General features: G+C 53.0%; 3 protein-coding genes across 3 annotated transcripts; all 3 read right to left on the bottom strand.

Moving 5' to 3' along the window:
- Positions 1-968: 968 nt before the first annotated feature.
- Positions 969-6,181, bottom strand: AYO21_07456 (hypothetical protein; the record flags this gene model as incomplete). The annotated part of the gene is made up of 7 exons (XM_022657411.1): positions 969-2,773; positions 2,827-3,480; positions 3,551-4,360; positions 4,417-5,389; positions 5,442-5,621; positions 5,700-5,869; positions 5,929-6,181. 7 exons carry the CDS (start codon positions 6,179-6,181, stop codon positions 969-971), a joined length of 4,845 nt encoding a protein of 1,614 aa, XP_022510288.1.
- Positions 6,182-7,439: 1,258 nt separating this feature from the next.
- On the bottom strand, positions 7,440-9,629 carry AYO21_07455 (hypothetical protein; the record flags this gene model as incomplete). The annotated part of the gene is made up of 7 exons (XM_022657410.1): positions 7,440-8,293; positions 8,347-8,565; positions 8,616-8,654; positions 8,735-8,819; positions 8,876-9,210; positions 9,257-9,434; positions 9,492-9,629. 7 exons carry the CDS (start codon positions 9,627-9,629, stop codon positions 7,440-7,442), a joined length of 1,848 nt encoding a protein of 615 aa, XP_022510287.1.
- A 4,244-nt stretch (positions 9,630-13,873) lies between these two features.
- AYO21_07454 (hypothetical protein) lies at positions 13,874-19,311 on the bottom strand (the record flags this gene model as incomplete). Its single annotated transcript, XM_022657409.1, has 8 exons — positions 13,874-14,232; positions 14,332-14,555; positions 14,650-15,005; positions 15,119-15,547; positions 15,606-15,651; positions 15,713-15,816; positions 16,135-18,964; positions 19,019-19,311. The coding sequence occupies 8 exons, from the start codon at positions 19,309-19,311 to the stop codon at positions 13,874-13,876; spliced, it is 4,641 nt and encodes a 1,546-aa protein (XP_022510286.1).
- Between the last annotated feature and the right edge of the window lie 778 nt (positions 19,312-20,089).

Below are 20,089 nucleotides of genomic sequence, written 5' to 3'. Positions count from 1 at the left end.
TTTTTGGGCTTTTCTTCTTTGCCGTTTTCTACTTGAGCGAGCGTACGTGTGTATCTGTGTGCGAGTGTCTCCGATCCGAGCAGGAGGCTGTCAACGTACTTAGAGACACGGAGGCAAACAACCGGAGAGACTATGATTGCGTGTGTCCAGGGTAGGTGGTGGTCGATGAGATTGCATGCAGTTTTGAGGGTAGTGGGGGAGAAAAGGGACGATGAATGAAAAAAAAAGTAAGTACCTTTTGACTATAACAAATAGCATAGTGGGTAGTAAGTAGCCATGGTATCTAAGAGGTGCATTGCCAAATTGCACAGTGTATACCTCGTGCAGTGTCTACAATACCCAAGTGAGCAAGTGAGCAAGTGAGCAAGGAAGGACTGTAGATCCATACATCTATACATCCATATCTTATACCTAAACCATACATCATACATCACACATCCAGACATACAAATCTACGCAGAGCTTGGAACACAGATCGACAAGAATAAAAGTCATTGACAAGCACGAGAGCAGAAGCGTTTCATTGTTGTGGCATCACAAGTACTTGTCCATACCAATCAATAGCTTTTTGTTTTGTTGGCCTCATCCCTTTTGCCTTATTCCTTGTCGCTTTCCCTTTCCGTTTCCTTCTATATGGTTACATGCATACATACGTATGAGACCTCCATACCAACAGAGGTACCTCGTATGCGGCGCGCAGTTGCTGTGCCGTTGATGGAGCAAGGTCTCCAGAGATATAGAAGAAGAGGAGGAGGACATTTTTTCAATGGGTCCCCCTTGCTGGCGCACAGTCTTGTCTTTGGCTCTTTGCAAACTCCTCAAATTACCAGCCAGGTACCCTTGCACGAACAAGGCGTCATGAACAAGGAGGCAGGCGTACGTAGCCAAGGTCATTTGTTGCACAGATCGATCGATAGATTATTAGACCAGCCCCCCTTGAATGCTCCCCAGCCCAATGAGGAACACGCTCAGTCACTGTCGCTCAGAACCAGTGCGTCGTCCACGCTGTTGCCAGGCGCGCTGCTGGTAGCTCGGCTGAGCTGCGGATTCGTCAGAGGCGTTTCGGCGTCGTCAAATTCGTCCTGTCGCGCTTGGAGATACGCAGGATAGTTGTATTGCCTGTCTTCTTCATCTCCTTCATCCGACTCATCGTCCTCGAGCTGGTCGTCGTTGTCCTCCCCCATCTCATCTTCCTCGTCCTCGTCTTCCTCCTCCCCGCTTCCTTGCCCAAGATGATATCCATTTTCCTCCTCCTCTTCCGACACATCTTCAACTTCATCGCTGGCATAAGTGCCGTTGCGTGCATCTGCCGGATATCCGTTCTCAGAAACACTCTCGTCTTCATCGTATAGTTCGTCCTGATCTTGGTCGTCTCCGTCGCTTTCCAATTCCCCCTCCTGATCGTCAGACTGAGGTGACTGAAGCGAACCATAAGGATTGAAGCCTTGGTTTCTGGGAAAATGATGTGGTCTTAAGGAGTTGGTGGTACGTTTTGTGGACTTAGACGGTGTAGCTCGAGGTCGTTTGGAGGCAGGAAGCGATTCAGAGGTCCGATCCGTTTCCCTAACATTCGACGCTGAATCCACATCATGGTGCGCCCGTTTTCTCCCTGGGCTCGAGATATTGGAACCCTGAGAGTAGTCCCGTGCGCTCTTCTTGGACATTGCAACAGGGATATACTGCGAGACTGATCGGAGAGGTTTGGTGGCCAGTCCGTGAGCACCAGTTTCTCGTATCCGCCTCTCGGTGCGCGACAGACTTGAACCTGCTCTGCTCGATGACGGGAGGTACTCGTAGCCGTTGACCCGCAGCATGCCACTTGCCGAACTAGGGCTACTCTGATCACCGCCGCTTTGGCTTCTTTGGAAATCTTCCTCTTGCTCAATCTCCTTCTCAAGTGAGACAGATTGCTGCTTGAACCATTCAATCTGTTCTTCCATTGCTTCACGCGCTTGTCTGATTTCCTTCAAGAAGTCATCTTCGACTGGAGGTGGCAGATGGGGAGTCGCGTGCGGTTCTGGAATCGCATCGGGCATCCGAGAATCGGCTATCACGGGAGGGAGCATCGGAGCAGGAGGGCTCTGATCAGAAGACAGAGAAGGCCTGAAGCGTCGATTCGCTCTTCTAACACTTGCTTGTCTCTCTTCGGCTTCTTTTTGTCGCCGGAGAGCCAGCGTCTGCTGAGTGTCAGGAATGATCGGCGTGTCTGGATCGACACCCATAGCCTTGAGCCTGAAATAATCCGTGCGTGTGGTGTCGAGTCTCTGAGCAGATGCTGATTGACTGAGTGTCGAGCTGCGGGAGAAGATGGAGACATGTTGTGGAGGCCTTGAAGTGGCTGCCCTGAAACCGGGGACGGGCGGTCTGTGGCTCGTTGTAGAGGCTGTGGGATCTGAAGAAACACTCATTGTTTTCGACCTTTTATGTCCGGAAACTGAGGGTGTCCCATTTATTGTTGAGTTCGCACCAGAGAAGCTCTTGCGTTTGCGCCCTGCAAGCTTGCTGGCTTCTGCACCGTTTGGCAAGGCCGTCGGGGGGTTTCCTGCTTGAACAGCCTGTTGGACCTCTTTTTGTAGCCGTTTACTTTCCTTTGTCGCTCTAAGTATCGCCTCCAGTTCCTCTTCTGTTCTTTGTTTTCTAGCTTGTTCCGCTCGGATTGTCTCCGCAAAGAGCTGTCGTCTGGTTCTCGCCCGACGATTCAAAGCACTGGTCCATGCGCGGGTTCGCCAGAGATACCCAAATTTGCGCGCGAGGATACGTTCACGAACAGATACTGGCCAACACAGTCAGCAGAGTCTCCACACCACAACAGAGCTTGTGCCTTACCAATGGCAGCGTCGCGCACTTCTAGTCGATGTTGGTTGAAGGCGGTAGTCACAAGATCACGTAGGGTAAATTCGAGGTAGCTGTCAAGCAATCCCCTCTGTTGTGTCAATGCAATTCTGGCGATATTTCCTGCAAGCTTGTTTCGGTCTGTTTGAGTGAAGACTGGCTTGGGTGGGGGCTGACGAGGAGAACAAGGAGGAGTAGTGCTGCGATGAGGATGATCGTTCAAGGTTGAACTCGGAGTCACTGTTGTTTTATCAGGTTGCTGGCTTGAGCGCTGGTTCCCGGAGGTCGTGGCTGGAGTTGTCGCAGTTGGGAAATTAAACTTCTGTAAAGGAGGCTTCAGAATAGGATCAGGAGTCGATGATGGTCGGGGCTGAAGAGAAGAACCCGCAGCACCGGATTTAAAGAAGGGACTTTGGGTCGGCTCTGAGGACGAGACTGCTGGAATTATGGTCGATGGAGAACGCCCCCCCGACTCTGATGTTGACTGGGCGAGGACTGGTTGGGGTGGAGGACTCTCGACGGATGTGCGAGATGGTGAAGCAGTTGGGCCTCCAGATACTTGTACAGACGTCGCAGAAGGGGAAGACGATTGTGTGAACGAAGCGAATGGAGACGGTGTTGACACTGGGGCCGTTACTGGGGTGTTCGCTATTCAGAACCACAGTATCAGTAACGACCTCAATTATAGTACGGTGACACAAAGGTGAATTTTCCTTACCTGACTTGGCTGGTGACGCGAGAGATACTGTCGATGGTGGCGCTGATAGCTGGCCAAAGGCTGGCGCAGGAGGAATGACGGACGAGGTTGAAGATGTCAAAGGGACGAAAGACTGTTGGCCAAAATTGAATGTAGGCGCAGGTGCGGCAAGTCCATCACCTTGTAAGCCAGTAGATGCTTCTTGAACTTTAGCCGTGAATCCACCCAAGCTGAAAGGTTTGTTTTCTTTCTGTGCTGGTGGCGGGGGCTGTCCAAACGTTGCGGCAGGTGGTGTCTTGGATGGCGTGAATCCAGCAAAGCCGAACGTCGACGTTTGCTGTTGTTGAGTAAGAGTCGATTTGGCAAAGGTTCCTGTAGATGTAGTCGAGGTTGATGGGTCGAGGGATCCAAAGCCACCGGTTTTCAATGGCTTCCCAAACGGAGACTCGTTTGTTGGCTTGGTGGAAGAACCGATGTTGAACGAGCCAGAAGAACCAAACCCGGAGAGTGCCGGCGGCTTGTTCAAACTCGATGAGGCAGGACTCTGTCCGAACGTCGGTGCGAAGGGGGCAGCCTGAGGATTGAGAGAAGCGCCAAAGAATGACGAAGCTGCAGATGTCGAAGTTGTCTTCGCCTCCGGAACGAACATGCTTTGGTCGTCCTCCCCGGTATCATCTGCAGGGCGGACATCCTCCTCTTCAGGCTCAACCCAACCCTGACGAAGTGCTTCTGCGACGGTTGTTCCATTGATGATGGAGGTCAGTGTTCGGCGGTATCGTTTCCGTTCCACGAAGCTGTGCGAAAAGACCTGGCGTCGCGGGATCGAGGACGCTAGACAGACATCAGTACTCCACGACGAAGAATGGTTGGAGGGTGAAAGGACGCACGATCGAGCGACTGAGCACTGTTCGCCGTCGCGTCTAGATACTCCTCGCCGCTCTCATCCGTGGCAAAGTAGAGATCGAAAGCGGCACAGAAGTCCTTGGTCTCTTCATCAGCATCAAAGCCGAGGAAGTTGGTCACTTCGCCCAGTGTCCAATCTCGAGACTTTGCTTGTTGGGCCTGAGGGCCTTTCTTGCACGAGCGCCACAATGCATCCAGGGCAACAAAACGGACTTCGGCGAAATAAATCTCAGCCAGGCATGCCATGATGTAGGGCACGGCGTCCGAGGCCAAGAGGCTCCAAAAGCTCCCTGTTTTGCCCTGAGCGACAGCGAAAGATTCCCACGGTTGAAGAGGCCCTTGGCCGAGTAGCGAGTTGCCTGCCGCCCTGTATAGCTTGAGTGCCGTCTGAACTCTCTTGTCTCTGAGAAGACCAACAGGCCATGATTGCATGCGGTCTTCCAAGTCCGGTCTTTCAGGGGCCTGGATTTCAAAGATCACAAGATAAGCGCGAAACTCTCCTTCATTGGGAAAGTCAATCCGGCCTCGATGGTCATCGTAATAGTAGATCAAAGACAAAAGGGTGTTGTTCAGCTGTTCCCTCTCTTGGTAGGTGTCGAAATTCTCTCCGTCCAGCAAATTGTCGGGGTTTGAGAGCTGGTGCAGCGACAAGATATGGAATCTCGCTATTCGCTCGAAACAATCGACGGCAAGCTTGACGTCCTCGACGTTGGTGACTTGTTGGATCGAGAAGTCGTTGCGGATTCCTCGTGTTCGATCCCAGACGAACTTGTGGACGGTCGCCAATCGTTCACCACCAATGACTTTGTCGAGGAGATAGTCCAGCGTCCGTTTCAAAGTCTCGGGCGTTCGGATATCGGAAGGCAGCTGCTCGTCGTAGCCAGCAGCTGATCGGCGAAATCGTTTGACCATGCGATCTTCCGCAGGCATGTCCTTGCCAGTTTCTTCATTCCGCACCTACCCATACCTTCAGTATACCGGCCTAGCAGCGAACGAGCACAATATTCACCTTCTCCGCCTTGTCAACCATGTTCTGTACTATACGTTCCACTCTTTCAAACTCTGGGCACATCTCCGTGCACGTTCCGACCGGGGTGATGGCTTTGTCCAGGCTGGTCTTCTTCTCAGGATCAGCGAGAAATCCATCGCGAATCGCCTTCGCCCTCTCCTCTTCCCGGCTTTGCTTTAGCTATATGAAGGTCTCGCACGTTAGAAGCCTATAAACGTAGTCATGGTCAGCGAAACAAGGATCGGAATCGCAACGCACCGCTTGAAATTTGTTGTAAGCCAAGTTCATAAAGTCTCGGTGGGAAGCAGGCGCCGGAGAAGCTGCTCGAGAGCCAGGGTTGGATGTTTGAGCTTTGGTTGCGTTGAATGTCTGCGACAAGTTGGCAAATCCGCGACCACGCCCTCGAGAGCCATTCGCAACACCGCGTCCTGATGCAGGTTAGCATTGTCTTGGTGTGTCGCTGAGCCAGCGGTTACGATGGATTCACCTCTTCCAGTGCCCGAGGGGGCATTTTCATCGCCTCTTTTGACTGTTCCCGCACGCAATCGCTGCAGTAGGCCTGCGCCATTGGTATTTGTAGCACCTGTAATCGCGCCTCCACCTGCGCCTCTGCCTCGTCCTCGCACCGTGGTAGATCCACGAGTGCTACCGCGCCCTCGGGTCGATTGAGATGGAGTCCCTCGTCCACCTCTGGTCGAGCTGCCACCGCGTTGTCCGCGGGTGGACGGCGGCGCAGACATGGGCGCAAGAGCGGTGGATCAACATCAGAGGATCGTCATGTCAATGCAGAAGGAGATTGAGGAAATCGAGGCGAGTAGCAAAGGGAGGGCGAGACTCGAGATGACGAGGGATCTATGCCCGCACCGGGACGGTGGCGACGGAACTATCGAGAGAGACAAGCCCAGAATGTAAGGCACAGGCGATATGGATAGTGAGAACTCGCACTTCTTATCGTCGTTGCAGTTGCTGTCGCGTGGGCGTGAAAAGTAAAGGTGAGTAGCAAACCGAAAGAGGCACAATGAAAGGGTGACAGCGCGCTCTGTCCGCGAACAGTGAAATCCAAGACGCCGCGGATGCCTACTGTCGCCTATTGGCTGGGTCCCGCAGGTGCCCTCGTTAGCATCACTACCAACAGCCTCGCCCCTCCCCTGGCCTCCGAATCCATGCCTGGCGATGACCTTTGGGCTACGTACCGTGCGTGCCTAGACACCCACCCAGATCAAACCGTCCGCCACACTCAATATCAACATCATCTCACCTGCCAGCCATGCTCGGCCTTTACCACGAAACCAATTTAGTCTCATGCAGGGAATTCCAGATATTATATATGCATTCATTTGACATGGCTAGCTGCCCAATATCTTGACTCGTATCTCATCTACATTGACCCGAGAAAGATCCCACGCAAATGCTCACATTCATTATGAGAACGCCACACAAGCTGTTCGATGAGCTCGACCAAGATATCAAATCAAAGCAAGTCAAAAGCGCAAAGCAATCGCGATTGAGAGAGACCGAAACCCTGTTTCCAAAACACTGTCCAACAAACAACCGCTTGTGACTTTGTCTGGCCAATCCTGCTGTGACAAATTTGATGGTCACTGTCTTCCGCCCGCCATGACCAAGGCGCCGCCCTGACGACCGACTCATTACCTCGCCCCCAAACTTTTTGCTGTGGTTTTTCTCCAAAATAAGGAGCTGCTGTGATTCTTTTCCCTATCCAGAAATGGCAGAAAACGCGGCCAATCAATGTAACGAGACAAAGAATTCAATCCGAAACAAAGAAGATCGCCAGACGATAAAACGACCAAAAAGCTCAAAAGGAAATTCGTGCGACAGTGTGTCATGAATAGTGGCCAAGAGTGATGAAGCGGTCCATGACGATATTCTGTGATATAAGAGCGGCGACAAGTCTGCTCGACATAGGATGTGTCGACTCACAATTTGGAGACGGCATCGAATCGACAACGAGGCCCGGATGACTGGGTTTGAGAAAAATTACCAATGATCAGCCTTGTAGCAACGGTCCGTCATCATCTCCATGCTGATGTCTGGCGTTGGGATCATGACAGGTTGCTGTATTTCTGCCGCTCGCAGTGGCAGAGCACGTCGGTGGGGGTCCCCAAAGTCGTGGTATAGCATGGGATTCACCACGGTCGGCGCCAGTCCATTCTGGATAGTGTTGGTCATATCGAGTGTCTCTTGCGGAAAATATCCGTTTCTCAAGCCAACTGATTGTGGCACCATATTGGAGTGAATACCGAACATGTCGGGAGGTGGGTCTGGCACCATTTCTGGCATCATCCCCGTCCAGGCTGGAGTGTGAAGGTTTCCAGTGAGATGACCGCTATGCGCCGCAGGATGCATCATGGAGTTGGGCCCAGGATGGTTGTCGAGATTGCGCCCAAACACATTGGAATGTACCGGGTGGATTCCAGTCAGGGGCAGCATGACACCTTCGGTATGTGTCATCAAATTCTCCATACCCATTTTCATCCCAGGAGAAAAGTCCGGTCCTGTCCGCGGCGCAATCACTGATACCACTCGATTCCCATTGAAGCTTGGTCGAGGTCGACGTGGTGCATTACGGCGATTGCCGGCGTCCTTGGACGTCGAGCCTCGGGATTTGTTGGCCATGAGGCGCCCGTCTGAGGTGGGCTGATCACTGGGAGATAGTTGCGCAGAGGACCCCGGCGTTGGTGCATGCTCTTCGCCTTCCTCGAGGGAGCCTTCACTGGATGCCACAGGGACAGAGCCGATCCATCGAAGCCCGTCATCATCAGAGTCGATCGCGGACAATTTTGAGCTGGTGGCATCACTGTAATCGCAAACAAAGACGAGGGTGTCACCATCTGACGATGTCAGTGCTGCACCCGTGCTTCGCTATGACTCTCAAGAGACCTACCTATCTCGTTGGCCTCGTACTGCTCTTGTTTCTCTCGCGCATTCACAATCTGCTGAATGATATCCCACCGGTCTTCTCGCAACTCGTTTCGCTTTGTCTGAAGGGACTCTAGCAGGTCTCGAGCCCTTACGAACTGCTGCTTCGCTCCTTCAGACGGAGGGTTGGTTATGACTCGCTGTGGGGTGTGCGCGATCAAATGGACAAGCAACCGGGTTCTCTCTGTGGAGCTTCAGCGTGAGAACTCTCTCGTGGACTTGCACAAAGCTTACCATTGCGACCGATATGGTCGGGCTCTCGATGGATGACGTCTAGGAAGATATTAGATCCCAGGATATCGCGACCACATACAACAAGCCCCGTCGTGTCCGAAGAGAGTCGCATAACATACCAGCCGGCCAATAGGGTGGCCTAGTCCGATCCGGATCAGGGGGTTCGCCACGGGGCATTTGGCCATTGTATGGATGTGTTGATTGCTGGAATCGTCAGTCATTCTTCCCTATACAGAATGTCTTTGGAGCGGTCATCTAACCTTCTTGGGATGGATCCTCTTGATCCAGACCTTGGCTACCAGCCGACAAGCCACTTGTTGCAGTATCAAGAAGGCCTCTCTATACCACTGGGCTAGCTTCTCGTGGTCGTCCACGCGGATTTGAGATGCAGGAGCTTCCCAGAGTCTCGCGCCCCCACCAGTCTGCTGAGGCTTTGATCGTGATGAGTTTCTTGAGCAGATGTTGGTTTTTGATCTGTGTCGCTTCAGCGGACGCTGTGCGGGCCAAGTGATTGCACCGCCCGGTGTTCCAGCACCTGTCGGGGGCTCTGGCTTCGAAGGCCTTTCGCTGGGATGGTTGCCACCCCAGCAATGGTCTGGTCGAGTCAGTACTACCATGAGCCGCCTGGGAAGATCACATACCGGGAGCGCTGGGGCCACGCATCGACATGTATTGACCAAAGGTCACATGAGCCTCCCCAATGATCGCCCATCTGTCCTTTCTGAGGTTTGGGGAAACTATAACCTCAGGGACCCCATGTGGGCCAGGCACCAGGCCGATGAAATCTTCGCAGTCTTCGACGAGTTTCTTGATTTCATTCTGCATAGGATGTTAACTCGACTTCTCGCCTCTATCATTCCTTGAGGCATGGCTCACTATCAAGTATTGCTGCTTAGCTTCTTTGGTGAGACTGGAGACTGCGACGCCAACTGTTTTTGGATCTTCTGGTGGTGTGGCCGAGAGCTTTTCTAGAGGAGATCGAGGGGAGGATTTGAAGTTCACTTCGTGTGTCATTTTCAATGCGAAGGATCAATCCACAGTGCTGGATGACTGGGTTGCGGTAAGTGGAGAAAGAGTACTCGACATTCGAGGAGTTGTCTAAGCAGAGTTGACTCTAACGGGAAGCGCATAATTGTTAGCGATTGTGACCCGAGCCGGAAGCCTGGGCCCTCATGTATACAATGACAAGACGAAGCCCCGACGAGTGCAGCCTAGGAGCCTAGACGCAAGATTTTGTAGCGGTGTGCCTGTGGAGGGGAAGGGGAGGGCAGGGAGCAACAGAGTGAAAACGGGGGGACGGCTAGTGTGTCCACGTTCGCCATCTTCTAACGATTCACCACATGCTCGAACAGGACCATCAAGAGCGACTAGGCCTTGGTGGGCAAGGCGTTTGCTGTGCGGCTGGTGCGGCTAAGTTAGAGCCAAACCCAGTCATCCTGTATGCCTGGGGAACCCCGAGCTAATTGCTGGGGGCATTCCCCACTGCCGGCCGTTCATGGAGACGGATCGTCAGTTCCTCGACATCCGCCAGCGTCAAAGAGGACGACATGCGCATCATCGCACTTATCTCGGACGAACAACATATGGTGAACAGAGAGATGGAAACACCACGAACCTTTTCTTCGCCTTTTTGGCCGGTACGGGCCTCGGTCACGACGAGAAAGAAATGATGCTGTGGTGGCTTTGGCGCCCGGATAGAAGGCGCAATCTCGAACTGTCTTTGGGTCGTGTGAGTGTCCAATGTATCTGTCGCCCCGCTGTATGCACCACAAAAGTAATAACAACAAAACCACCACACAAAAACGACGAAAACAGAGACAAGGCCGGCCAGCGAGATGGTAGGGGACGGGTTCCCGGCTCTAAACAGCCATCCGGGAGCTGCAATTGCCGTGGGCTATATTTGAGTCGGACAGTATGTGCTTCGGAGTGAAGATGGGCGTATGGAAGAGCTTCAGACGACGGAGGATTTCGAGTCGTTTCTCAATGAGTGAAGTCTTTGAGGAGACTGGGCTTGAACGAACAGGGCGACCAAGAGAGAGGGGTGACGGTCCAGCAATTTGCGTCAATCGGTTTCTTTGGGGATTGTTTGCTTGAATTTGCTTTCTCGACCGTCTAGGCTTGAGGCGTGGATAACGGCAGGGACTGAGCGGCAGGATGGCCTGGCCAGCTGGGTACAAATCAAAGAGTCTAAGGAAAGGAAGAGGAAACCGAGTTCCCCGGAGTGGTCCAGACGAAGATGTATATGCGATTGCCAATCGGACGACGCCATGCAAGCAGCCAATGGGCAAGGAGGGGGGCCAGAGAGAGTTGAGATAGAATGGGGCATATGTTCGTGGAGCGAGACTGAAGAGAGGGGAGGGAGAGGTGGGTGGGTGGGGTGGATGATAGCGGACGTGGTGGTGTTGGTCTGTCAGTGAGCGACAGCTCCCATTGTAGAGGGAAGATAGCAAGTCTCGAGAATGGCGGCAGCTGTCAGAAGAAATGTTGCAACCAGAAGTCCATCTCTTTCCAAAGGCTTGTGTTTCCGCACAGAGGAGGGAGAAGTGAGAAGGAGGAGGGAGGAAGGAGGGGGGAGTTGACTTTTGTCGGGCTTGTCCCTCGTTGCACCGGTCCGTCACGTTCTGGGTCACGGTTTGGTTTGGGCCTGTTTTCCCTTAGGATCGAGGTGCCTCTTTTGGCTGGACAAGTACAAGGCTCTCAGTTGTCTCCGACGAGGATCCCTTCTGTTCAGCATGGACGCAGACCTCAGCCTAAAATCTTGTCTGTAGGGGAAAATGGGCTTTTCTGGCGAAATCGGGAGGGTTGGGGTTAACGGATTTGGCGCTCTGGGGCAAAAACGGCCCGTTAAGGGACTGCAGGGGGATCCCATGCATTGAGTCGCCGTCAAGGGCTTGTGCTTTGATGATTCAGGCGAGTCAGACAAGCGACGGCAGCACGATTCCGGCCTGTGCCAGGCAGAAATGGGCATGGGCCAGGTCTGAGTAACGGGAAAAAAAGGGAGCCAGCAGGTGGTAGGGAGGTGACCCACGAGCAGGGGTGAGTAGTAGTGGCTGCGGACCATCTACGAGTTGCAGAGAAGGGAGAAAAAGGTCCCGGCAGTTGGCAACAAACTGCACTGGCCTTATCGCCTCAAGTCAGTAGCTCCGCTTCAGCACCCCGTCTTCATGCGCAACCATCATGCAACACCATTGCTACTAGCAGCAGCTTCAGCAGCTCCAGGGAGCTCTCTTCGAGTATCTGTTTCCTGCTCTGGCGAATTTCGAGTCTCCTCCCCTCTTGGTAGCCTGCCCCTTCTGTACAACTTCTCGGCAAACTAATACGCTAAGGCATTCCTTCTGTCCCACCCCAAGCTGCGAATTGCCCTTACCAAGTCCAAAGCGGTCGATCGATCAATTGTCCAATCAGTCCGATTCCGGCTCCAGCAGTCCTGAACGTGTCCGAGAGTCTGCTGTCTGGACATCGTTCGGCTGAGTCGCCCCCCTTAGCTAGCTAACGTCGTGGGCCAGAGCTCTTCCTCCTCACCAGCACAAGCAAACTGCAGACACGATGCTGTCACATCTTCCCTTTTCCGAGACCTCCAGCACTTGACCAGCCCTGGCGACCGGCTTGACGGGAGCTGCCGAGCGGTTAGAAGACAAGAACCCCAGACCTTGACAATGAGACTGCCCCTGGCTTCTGTTTGAATCTTGTCGCCTCCCCTCGAACCCCACCAGCTTTTGTCATCGATTGTCGACCAGGGCTAGTCCACTGGACAAGTGGAGGCCAGAGAGCTAGGACCTTCCTCCAGGGCAAGGGCAATTCGATCTGGACCTGAGCAAGCCTATTGCCTAGCTAGTACCGAGTACTGAAAGCTCAAACCTCTGCGGAGTGTTCCTTGGCAATCACTGGCTGCAGCCGTGGTCCTATCCAAACACGCCCTCGCATCTCGGGTTCATCTCCTTCTCAAACGGCCAAGATCCTAAAACTTGCAGCCGTCCGGGGGCGGGGAAAGTGACCACAGCGCAGATAGTTGCCTCTGCGTACAAGAGGATGGCAGCCCAAGCATTGTCTCCGGCTACGAGCTGCCCTGGGGGGTCCGTCGTGGCACTGCCTGACGTCGCGCTTCATCTCCGTCCTGTGGCGGCTTGTGCGTCAATCGTGGAGACCATCAAGAGCTCGAGGCTGTGAAAGGTGGTCCAAAGCAAACACGGGAAGAGTGGAAGCCTTATTTCGATCGAAGTCCCTTACACTCAAATGACGAATATCTGGCCAAACTGCAAAGCTAGTGTACGTAAGTACGCCACGGGATGCCCGCAAGCATTGCCTTCCAACAAGGATCTTTTCTTCAGCTGCCATGCCCGACACCTTCTCCTTCAGTTCAGAGGCCACAGAGGGGCTGAACATGGTTCAACTTGATCACTTGCACTGGCGCTCGATTGCCTCGATACCCCTCGCCACAGCTGGTCGGTCTCTCTGCCCATCCTCGGCGACTCGCCACCGAAGGAAACTCGCCTCCACACCTGGATTTGTTATTCATGCAGCTGGTGCAACCGTACAACTACAATCTGGACACAGGCGCTATTAATAGGTAACAGGTACACTGATCTCAGAGAAAAGAATGATACAGCTCGAGGTACCTGTACCAGTAGGACGGAAATCACCGTATCTGAGAGCGCCTTGCTGCGTCCAGCACGGATCCGAGTATTTTGTCCAACCCTATACGATTCTAACTTTTCGCCCTTGTGACACCTTTGGCGCCCACCTGTACGACCATGAAAGTAGTTGTCAAGAAGACGGGGTTTGCCTAGCCGGAGGAGAGCCTCCAACAATTACCGCGGCACCTGACCGAAACCCGGTTTGTTTGTTTTTTTTTCGCCAGTGAGTTACACAGCATATACTAGCCGGTGAGGCTGGCCATCCAAGTGTTCACTGAGCTGGCCGGCGTGCATGCTCCCGGTTCTTATTGGGTGGACCACACAAGCTGTGCGATCTTTCAATCTCGCTCTGACCCCCGAAAGCATCTGCTCATCACACCCAAACCTGTCGCTGGTGCGATGGGCGGCTTCCCCCCTCGAAAGCTGCCCATCGGCACAAGTGCTGTGGAGCAGGGAAGTGAATCGACAAGCCTTGGAGCCCATGGTCTCAGCGTTGCTTTATCGCCTGAGATCGCGCGTCATCACTCGGCAAGGGATGCTGGTACCTTGAGGACGGGAGAGAGAGCATTCGTTCCCCGTCCGATGGTTGCTTCAAGCACTTGTTGTCAAGCTCTCAGGGCTGTGCTAATGCTGGTCTGCATTCGCAGTACCATTGCCGAACCCGTCGAGCAGCCCAGCTTCACGCACAAGCTCGTAGAATAGGCCCCGCTTCCTGATCAACTCTTCTGGGGTGTCAAACTCCGCTACCCGCCCTTGTTGCAGCACTACGATACGATCCGAGTCCAGGATGGTATTGATGCGATGTGCAATGGTGATGATGGTGCGGTTCTGGAAAATGGTGCTTCGAAGCGTGGCCTGAAGCATTCTGTCTGTCTCCACATCCACCGCTGCTGTTGCCTCATCCAGCACCAGGATATTGCTGGGTGTGAGTAGCGCCCGCGCCAGGGAGACTAGTTGACGCTGGCCTTGACTTAGATTGGAACCTGCAACCAAAATTCTCGTGGTCAGAGCATGCCCCCAAAAAACGAATACTACATGTGCACGGCGTTCACTTTGGTGAAGAACGGAGTGGCGGAACTCACCAGCTTCGAGAATGGCGGCGTTCAATTGGCCTGGCATGCTTGAGACATGCTCCTTGAGACGAGCGTGTTCGAGCACACTCCACAGTTCGGTGTCATCATGCACATGGCGCGGGTCCAAATTATCACGAATCGTGCCTTCGAACAACGCGGCGTCTTGAGGGATAATGGCAAGCCGCCGTCGCAGATCTAGCAACCCAATCGTTGAAGTATTGAGCCCGTCGATACTGCAATAGAAATTAGCTCAGCACTTCCTCGCCTAACCTCGAGAATCCGCAATGATTGAAGAAAAGGTCTTCGCTCTCAAAAAGTTTCACGCACCTGATAGCGCCAGATATCGGCTCGATAATCCGAAAGAGCGCCAATGTCAATGAGCTCTTGCCTGCTCCCGTGCGCCCGACCACCCCAATCTTTTCGTGAGGCTTGATGTTGAGGTTGATATCCTTCAAGACGGGATCCAGACCTTCGCGATATCGCGTAGAATAATTCTTGAAGGTGATCTGCCCTTGTGCGGGCCATCCAATGCTCGGTCTGCTCTTGAAAATGACATCAGGAGCTTCGCTGGGCAGGCTGGCGTACTCCAGGACTCTCTCAACCGACACGATATTCGTCTCCACTTCGACCGTCTGGCGGACAATCCAGTTCAGGGATTGAGTGATCTGCAGGGCATATGACATCTGAAATCCGGAAAAACGCAGTCAGTCATCTACAGAAGCTGTGTATCGTCCGCACCATGACGTGCATGAGAAACAACGATGGCCGCTGTCCACGGACCACGGGGGAAACTTACCGCAAGGCCCACCATGCCAGACGACAGGCCGCTTCCAGTTGCCACCGAGATAATGGCGAAAAGAGCAGCTGAAAGGATAATGACAGACCCAATGAATTCCAGTCGGACGGCCAGCCAGCGATTGGCGCTAACCGAGGGAAAGTATGCCCGCAGGTTGGCATCCATGCGCCACTCATTCTCCAGAGCGAATCTCTTCTGTTGGCGATATGCACGAATGGTGGAAACGCCACCCAGTGACTCCTGGAAGTGTGCATAGATCGGACTGCGACTGACGCTGTCAAGCCGTTTCAGCTCCCTCGAGGTGCGGAGGTAGTATTTCTGGTAGATGATGTAGATGAAGCCCAGAGGCAGCACCATGACCAGGAAGATCGGCGTTGAAGCAGCAATGACGCCGATTGTGAAAAGTGCGCGACCGGTATTGACAAAGAGCTGGGTGGTCGGTTAGATGCTTCCAAGGGGTCGGAAATGTGATTCTGTGTCCACTCACCATGTTAAATGTTCGTGCGATAACCTCGTCAACACGGTAGATGTCACTTCAATCCCCGAGTCAGCACCGATGTCCCTACCAGCAACGCCATTGGTGGTACAACGTACCTTGAGAATCGGTTCAGGATGCGTCCCACTGGAGTGGTATCAAAGAAACTCATGGGTGATCGGAATATTGCGTATGCCATGCGATCGTGTAGTTTTCTCGAAGCCTATGGGAAAAGGCGTCAGAGACAAGATGAGAGATGGTCTAACCATGTTTCGCGTGCCTGCACCATGATCTCTTGACGTGACCGTTGTGATCAATGACTGGAGAAGTGGGAGGTAGCGTGGGTTGAAGACCGGAAGAAGGGGAAAACCATACCTCTATCGAGCAGAAAATCCAGAGAAGCAGAGTCTATAGTTTCCACAGGTTCATGTCAGTTCGGATCAACCTTGTGGTACACACCGACCAAGAACCCAGGCAAGAGACATGGATCCTTCAAAGTATAGATCAAAGACAGGGGCACTAGGAGGTGACAGGTACGTACCTGAATGACGACCAGTCCGGCACCACCGATGCCAAATGCAAAGTAAATGCCAATGTACTTTCCGACCTGGGGGTTCGATCCGTGCGACTCGTTGATCTCGGACCACCTCTTTAACCAGAAGCTGCCTCCAACCTGTGCCGTTTGAGCGGCCAGGAGAGCGAGGAAGTATATCCCCACAGCGACGAGATTGCTTTCCTTCGCGTAGCTTGTGTAGACTGACCATTTCACTTTACCCTGCTCGGCAATTTCTTTGGTCTGCTTGCTCTTCAGTTGTGCACCACCATGTTCTTCATCTGTGAGACGGCCCATAGGTCCGTGGAAACTGGTTGTCGAAGCACGACGGAGAGTATTGAAGCTGGATTTGCGGGCTTTCGAGGGACCACTGGGTCCGGCGTGGATAGGTACCAGCCCGCCGACTTCTTGTTGCGATTCCTCGACCTCCTCGTCATCTAGTTCGTCCTCAATGCTGCCACCGTTGGCCCCGACGATGGTTGTCGAGTCGTCGGACTCCATTCCTTCTATGCTTGGGCTGCGTTCCCCCTCGGACTCGGCCTCTTCTGCGGTAGCGGACTTGATCAGCGTTGCAATTTCGCCTCGCATAGCCATGAGTTGTTGATATGTTCCCTTTTCGAGGATGGTGCCCTCGCGAAGAAGGTACATATAGTCTGCCTCCTTGAGAACAGTGATTGCGTTAGTAGCCAGAATCCTCGCTTTTCCGTTCAGAAGCCCATTGGGGCCTAGCACATTGTTGATTAAATGGCGTCCGACATGTTGGTCAACAGCAGAGAGAACATCGTCCATAAGATAGACATCTGCCCTTGCGTACACGGCTCGCGCTAGGGAAAGTCGAGCCTTTTGGCCCCCAGACAGAGATATGCCACGTTCTCCTACTTCTGTCTGATCTCCATCCGGAAGTTGTCTGAAATCATCAACAAGAGCACAGGCATTGACTGTTTGCTCGTAAAAGTGAGGATCCCATCGATGCCCAAAGACAATGTTCTCCTTGACGCTAGCATTGATGATCCAGGCCGACTGTGCCGCATAAGCAATCCGACCTCGGACAACCGTCTCGCCACTGATTTTGTAGAGATCACCAAGCATAGCTTGCAACAACGACGACTTTCCAGCCCCCACTCGACCAACGATGCAGGTCAGTTCTCCTTTGTTGGCGGTGAAGTTGATATTCTGGAGGACATTCTTGCCTGCATTCTTGTCCCAAGTGAAAGTAGCATCCTTGATAGAGACGGACACATCCCCGGCTTGTTTTGGGGGCTCGTCGATAAATCTCACCGCGTCATCCTGAAGCTCGTCCGTGGTGAAGAAGGCAGTCAATCTGCCCACGGCCACTGATGCCTCGATGATGCTGGTGATAACCATAGGGAGTACTGTGAGGGGGAACGTCAATAGATTGAACAAAGTCAGAGCTGGAAACACCAATTCCGTTGTCAATGGTTTGTTGTTGACAAGGACGAAAACCGCAAAGGTCGAGCACGACACAAAAAAAGGTGTTGAAGACCATGTAAAGGTCGCGAACGATTGTGCTGCGCCGATTTTGCGAAGGTTGTTCAACTCGAGATCATTGCGCACATGGCTCAATTTGTCCATGAACGCAGAGCCCCACGCATAGAGCTTGATGCTTTTCATGTTGTTGAGAATCTCTGTCATAAGTCGGGCGCGACGGTCTTTGTACTTCATCTGCGACAGTTGCAGCTTCTTCATGAATCTCGCGATGAAGCCATTGATAGGAATCATGACAATCATGGCTCCAACCCCGGCCAAGCATGAGACTCCCACCAATTGGTATAGCGAGATCATACACAGGGTGATTTGGAACGGTGCTGACCATAGCTGTTGGCCCCATTGAGCAAGGTCGGCTAGTCGTTGTTGGTCAACGCTCATGTATGTAACGATGTCGCCGGTGGATTTTGTAGCTCTCGACTCATTTGACAACCGCAGTGACTTTGAATAGATCATGGCAGTCAACGAGGACTTGATCCGCATGCCAGTCTCGAAAGCACGCTGAAAGTACTGATGCAGAGCGGCGGTCTGGCAGATTGAAGTCGCAAACATGGCCAACGCAATGACGACCCCCCGGATCGCTGGTTCAGGTTCGGCATACCGATGAGAATTGACAAATTGAATCAAAAGTCGAAGCAGTTGGGGCTGGACAAATGCCAAACAATCGCTGACGGTTTTTATCAGTGCTCCGCGTAGATATGGCCCTCCAAATGCTCTACCCAAAGCGATCCACAGGTTTGGTCTCTTCTTTTCCAGCTCGATCTCCCAAGCTTTCTGCAACTTGTCTCCGGTGACCTTGGTAGTATCGCGATTTCGCAAATTCCACAGATCATCTTGGGTGAGGAAATTGTTATAGCCAAACTTCATCAGAGGTGTCATCCAGCCAAAAGTGAGAACCGAGAAAATGTCGGCATATTCATATGGACACTCGTCATCCGCCCCCAGCGCATCGTAAACGCTCTGCTTCTTCGGAACCAGATATTCAAGAATGAACTCCACCACCGCTAGGCCGAGACTGATGTTGAATGTGATGAAGTATGGAAGCCGATCCTTGTATGAATTCCTCGCCACCAGCGAACGCAGCTTCACTCCGTAAGCCAGAATGAAGAAGACCCAGTAGAACAGCACAACGCCATTTGGATTCCGCGACCGCGAATGCTCATGGTATTGTATCGTGGCGATGACTAGGAGCGAGATAATTGTGGCGATCGAGGTATAGAATCGGATGTCTTGAAACCAAACACCAGGTAATTGTTCGATCTGCAGAGAGGCCTGAAGGGCGGTCGTGAGGATAATGGCACCGAGGACGGCTCTGTTATCAAGTTAACCACAGTCCCAGGTAAGGAATATTTCCAGGGAGGCTCACAGTTTTGTATGGAAATGCCAGTTTTTGGGTACATCCTGGGCGATGCGTTTGGTGAACAAATACCACAAAGCTCCAGCACCAAATAGCACACCCCAAAGAGCGACCCCCAGAATCCAAACGTCAAGGAAGCATGGTGTGAGGTCCCATCGCAGGGAGCTCACTGGGCCCCAACCCTCCGCATCGCCGCAGAATGGTTGATGTGATTGTGATAATAAACGACTAGAAGGGTCAGAATTGGGCGTAAAGTCTCCCGACGCAGCCAGAACAGACTGCAACCCTTCTAGATCCCTCATCTACTGCAATTGGCTCGGCATGTAAGGACAGAATGGGATGCTGTTCGTCGACGCAGAGAGAAAGAATCGTGGAGGGTGTGTTCAAAGGCGTGGTTTGCCGAGATTTTTGGCAATCGAACAGAGATGACAATAGGCTTGACGAAAGCGCAGTCACGGCACCAACGGGCAATGCTTAGGCCTAGCTATAGTGGGAGAGTGGGTAGGGGCGTGCAAGGCGTCGAAATGATGATGCAGTGAGGATCCCCGGTATTATCGGGGTTAAAGCAACCCCAAACAATTTACTGAATGCCTATTACTTCCAAGAGCTACCCCTCACCAGCCAACGCGCTCCCTACGAGTAATACCCCGAAATTAATTGGGAGGTATACCGAGTGGTTGTGCCAGGCACCCACCAGGCTCCAACCCTAGGCGTGGTGGCCCTCCCGGTGGCGTTTTAACAGGCACAAATAGGCTCACCGCCGGATGCCAGTTAAGACTTCGAGCCCCGGCACTAGATGTTAGCGAAGTGTGGTCTCCCACGTGACAGGCACCTTTGTGGACTGCGGTCCCAACGTCGACTCACTCTCAAGCAATCTGTCGCCTCTTCCAACCTCTAGTCTTTACGGAATTTGCCCTGTTCGCGGATCTCTAATGCACTCCGATTGTGCCGTACTTGTACACACCTTGACACCTCACCTGCGAATACTCACAAGTACCTAGGTTTTCAGCCCGCCGTGCCGCTGCTCCGAGGCCGGATTCAGCCTCATCCTGTTCGAATGTTCCTCGAAGAATTACCGCC

Source organism: Fonsecaea monophora (genome assembly GCF_001642475.1).
Source record: "Fonsecaea monophora strain CBS 269.37 chromosome Unknown Scaff57, whole genome shotgun sequence".
NCBI lineage: Eukaryota > Fungi > Ascomycota > Eurotiomycetes > Chaetothyriales > Herpotrichiellaceae > Fonsecaea > Fonsecaea monophora.
This window is presented reverse-complemented; position numbering and strand designations above follow the sequence as displayed.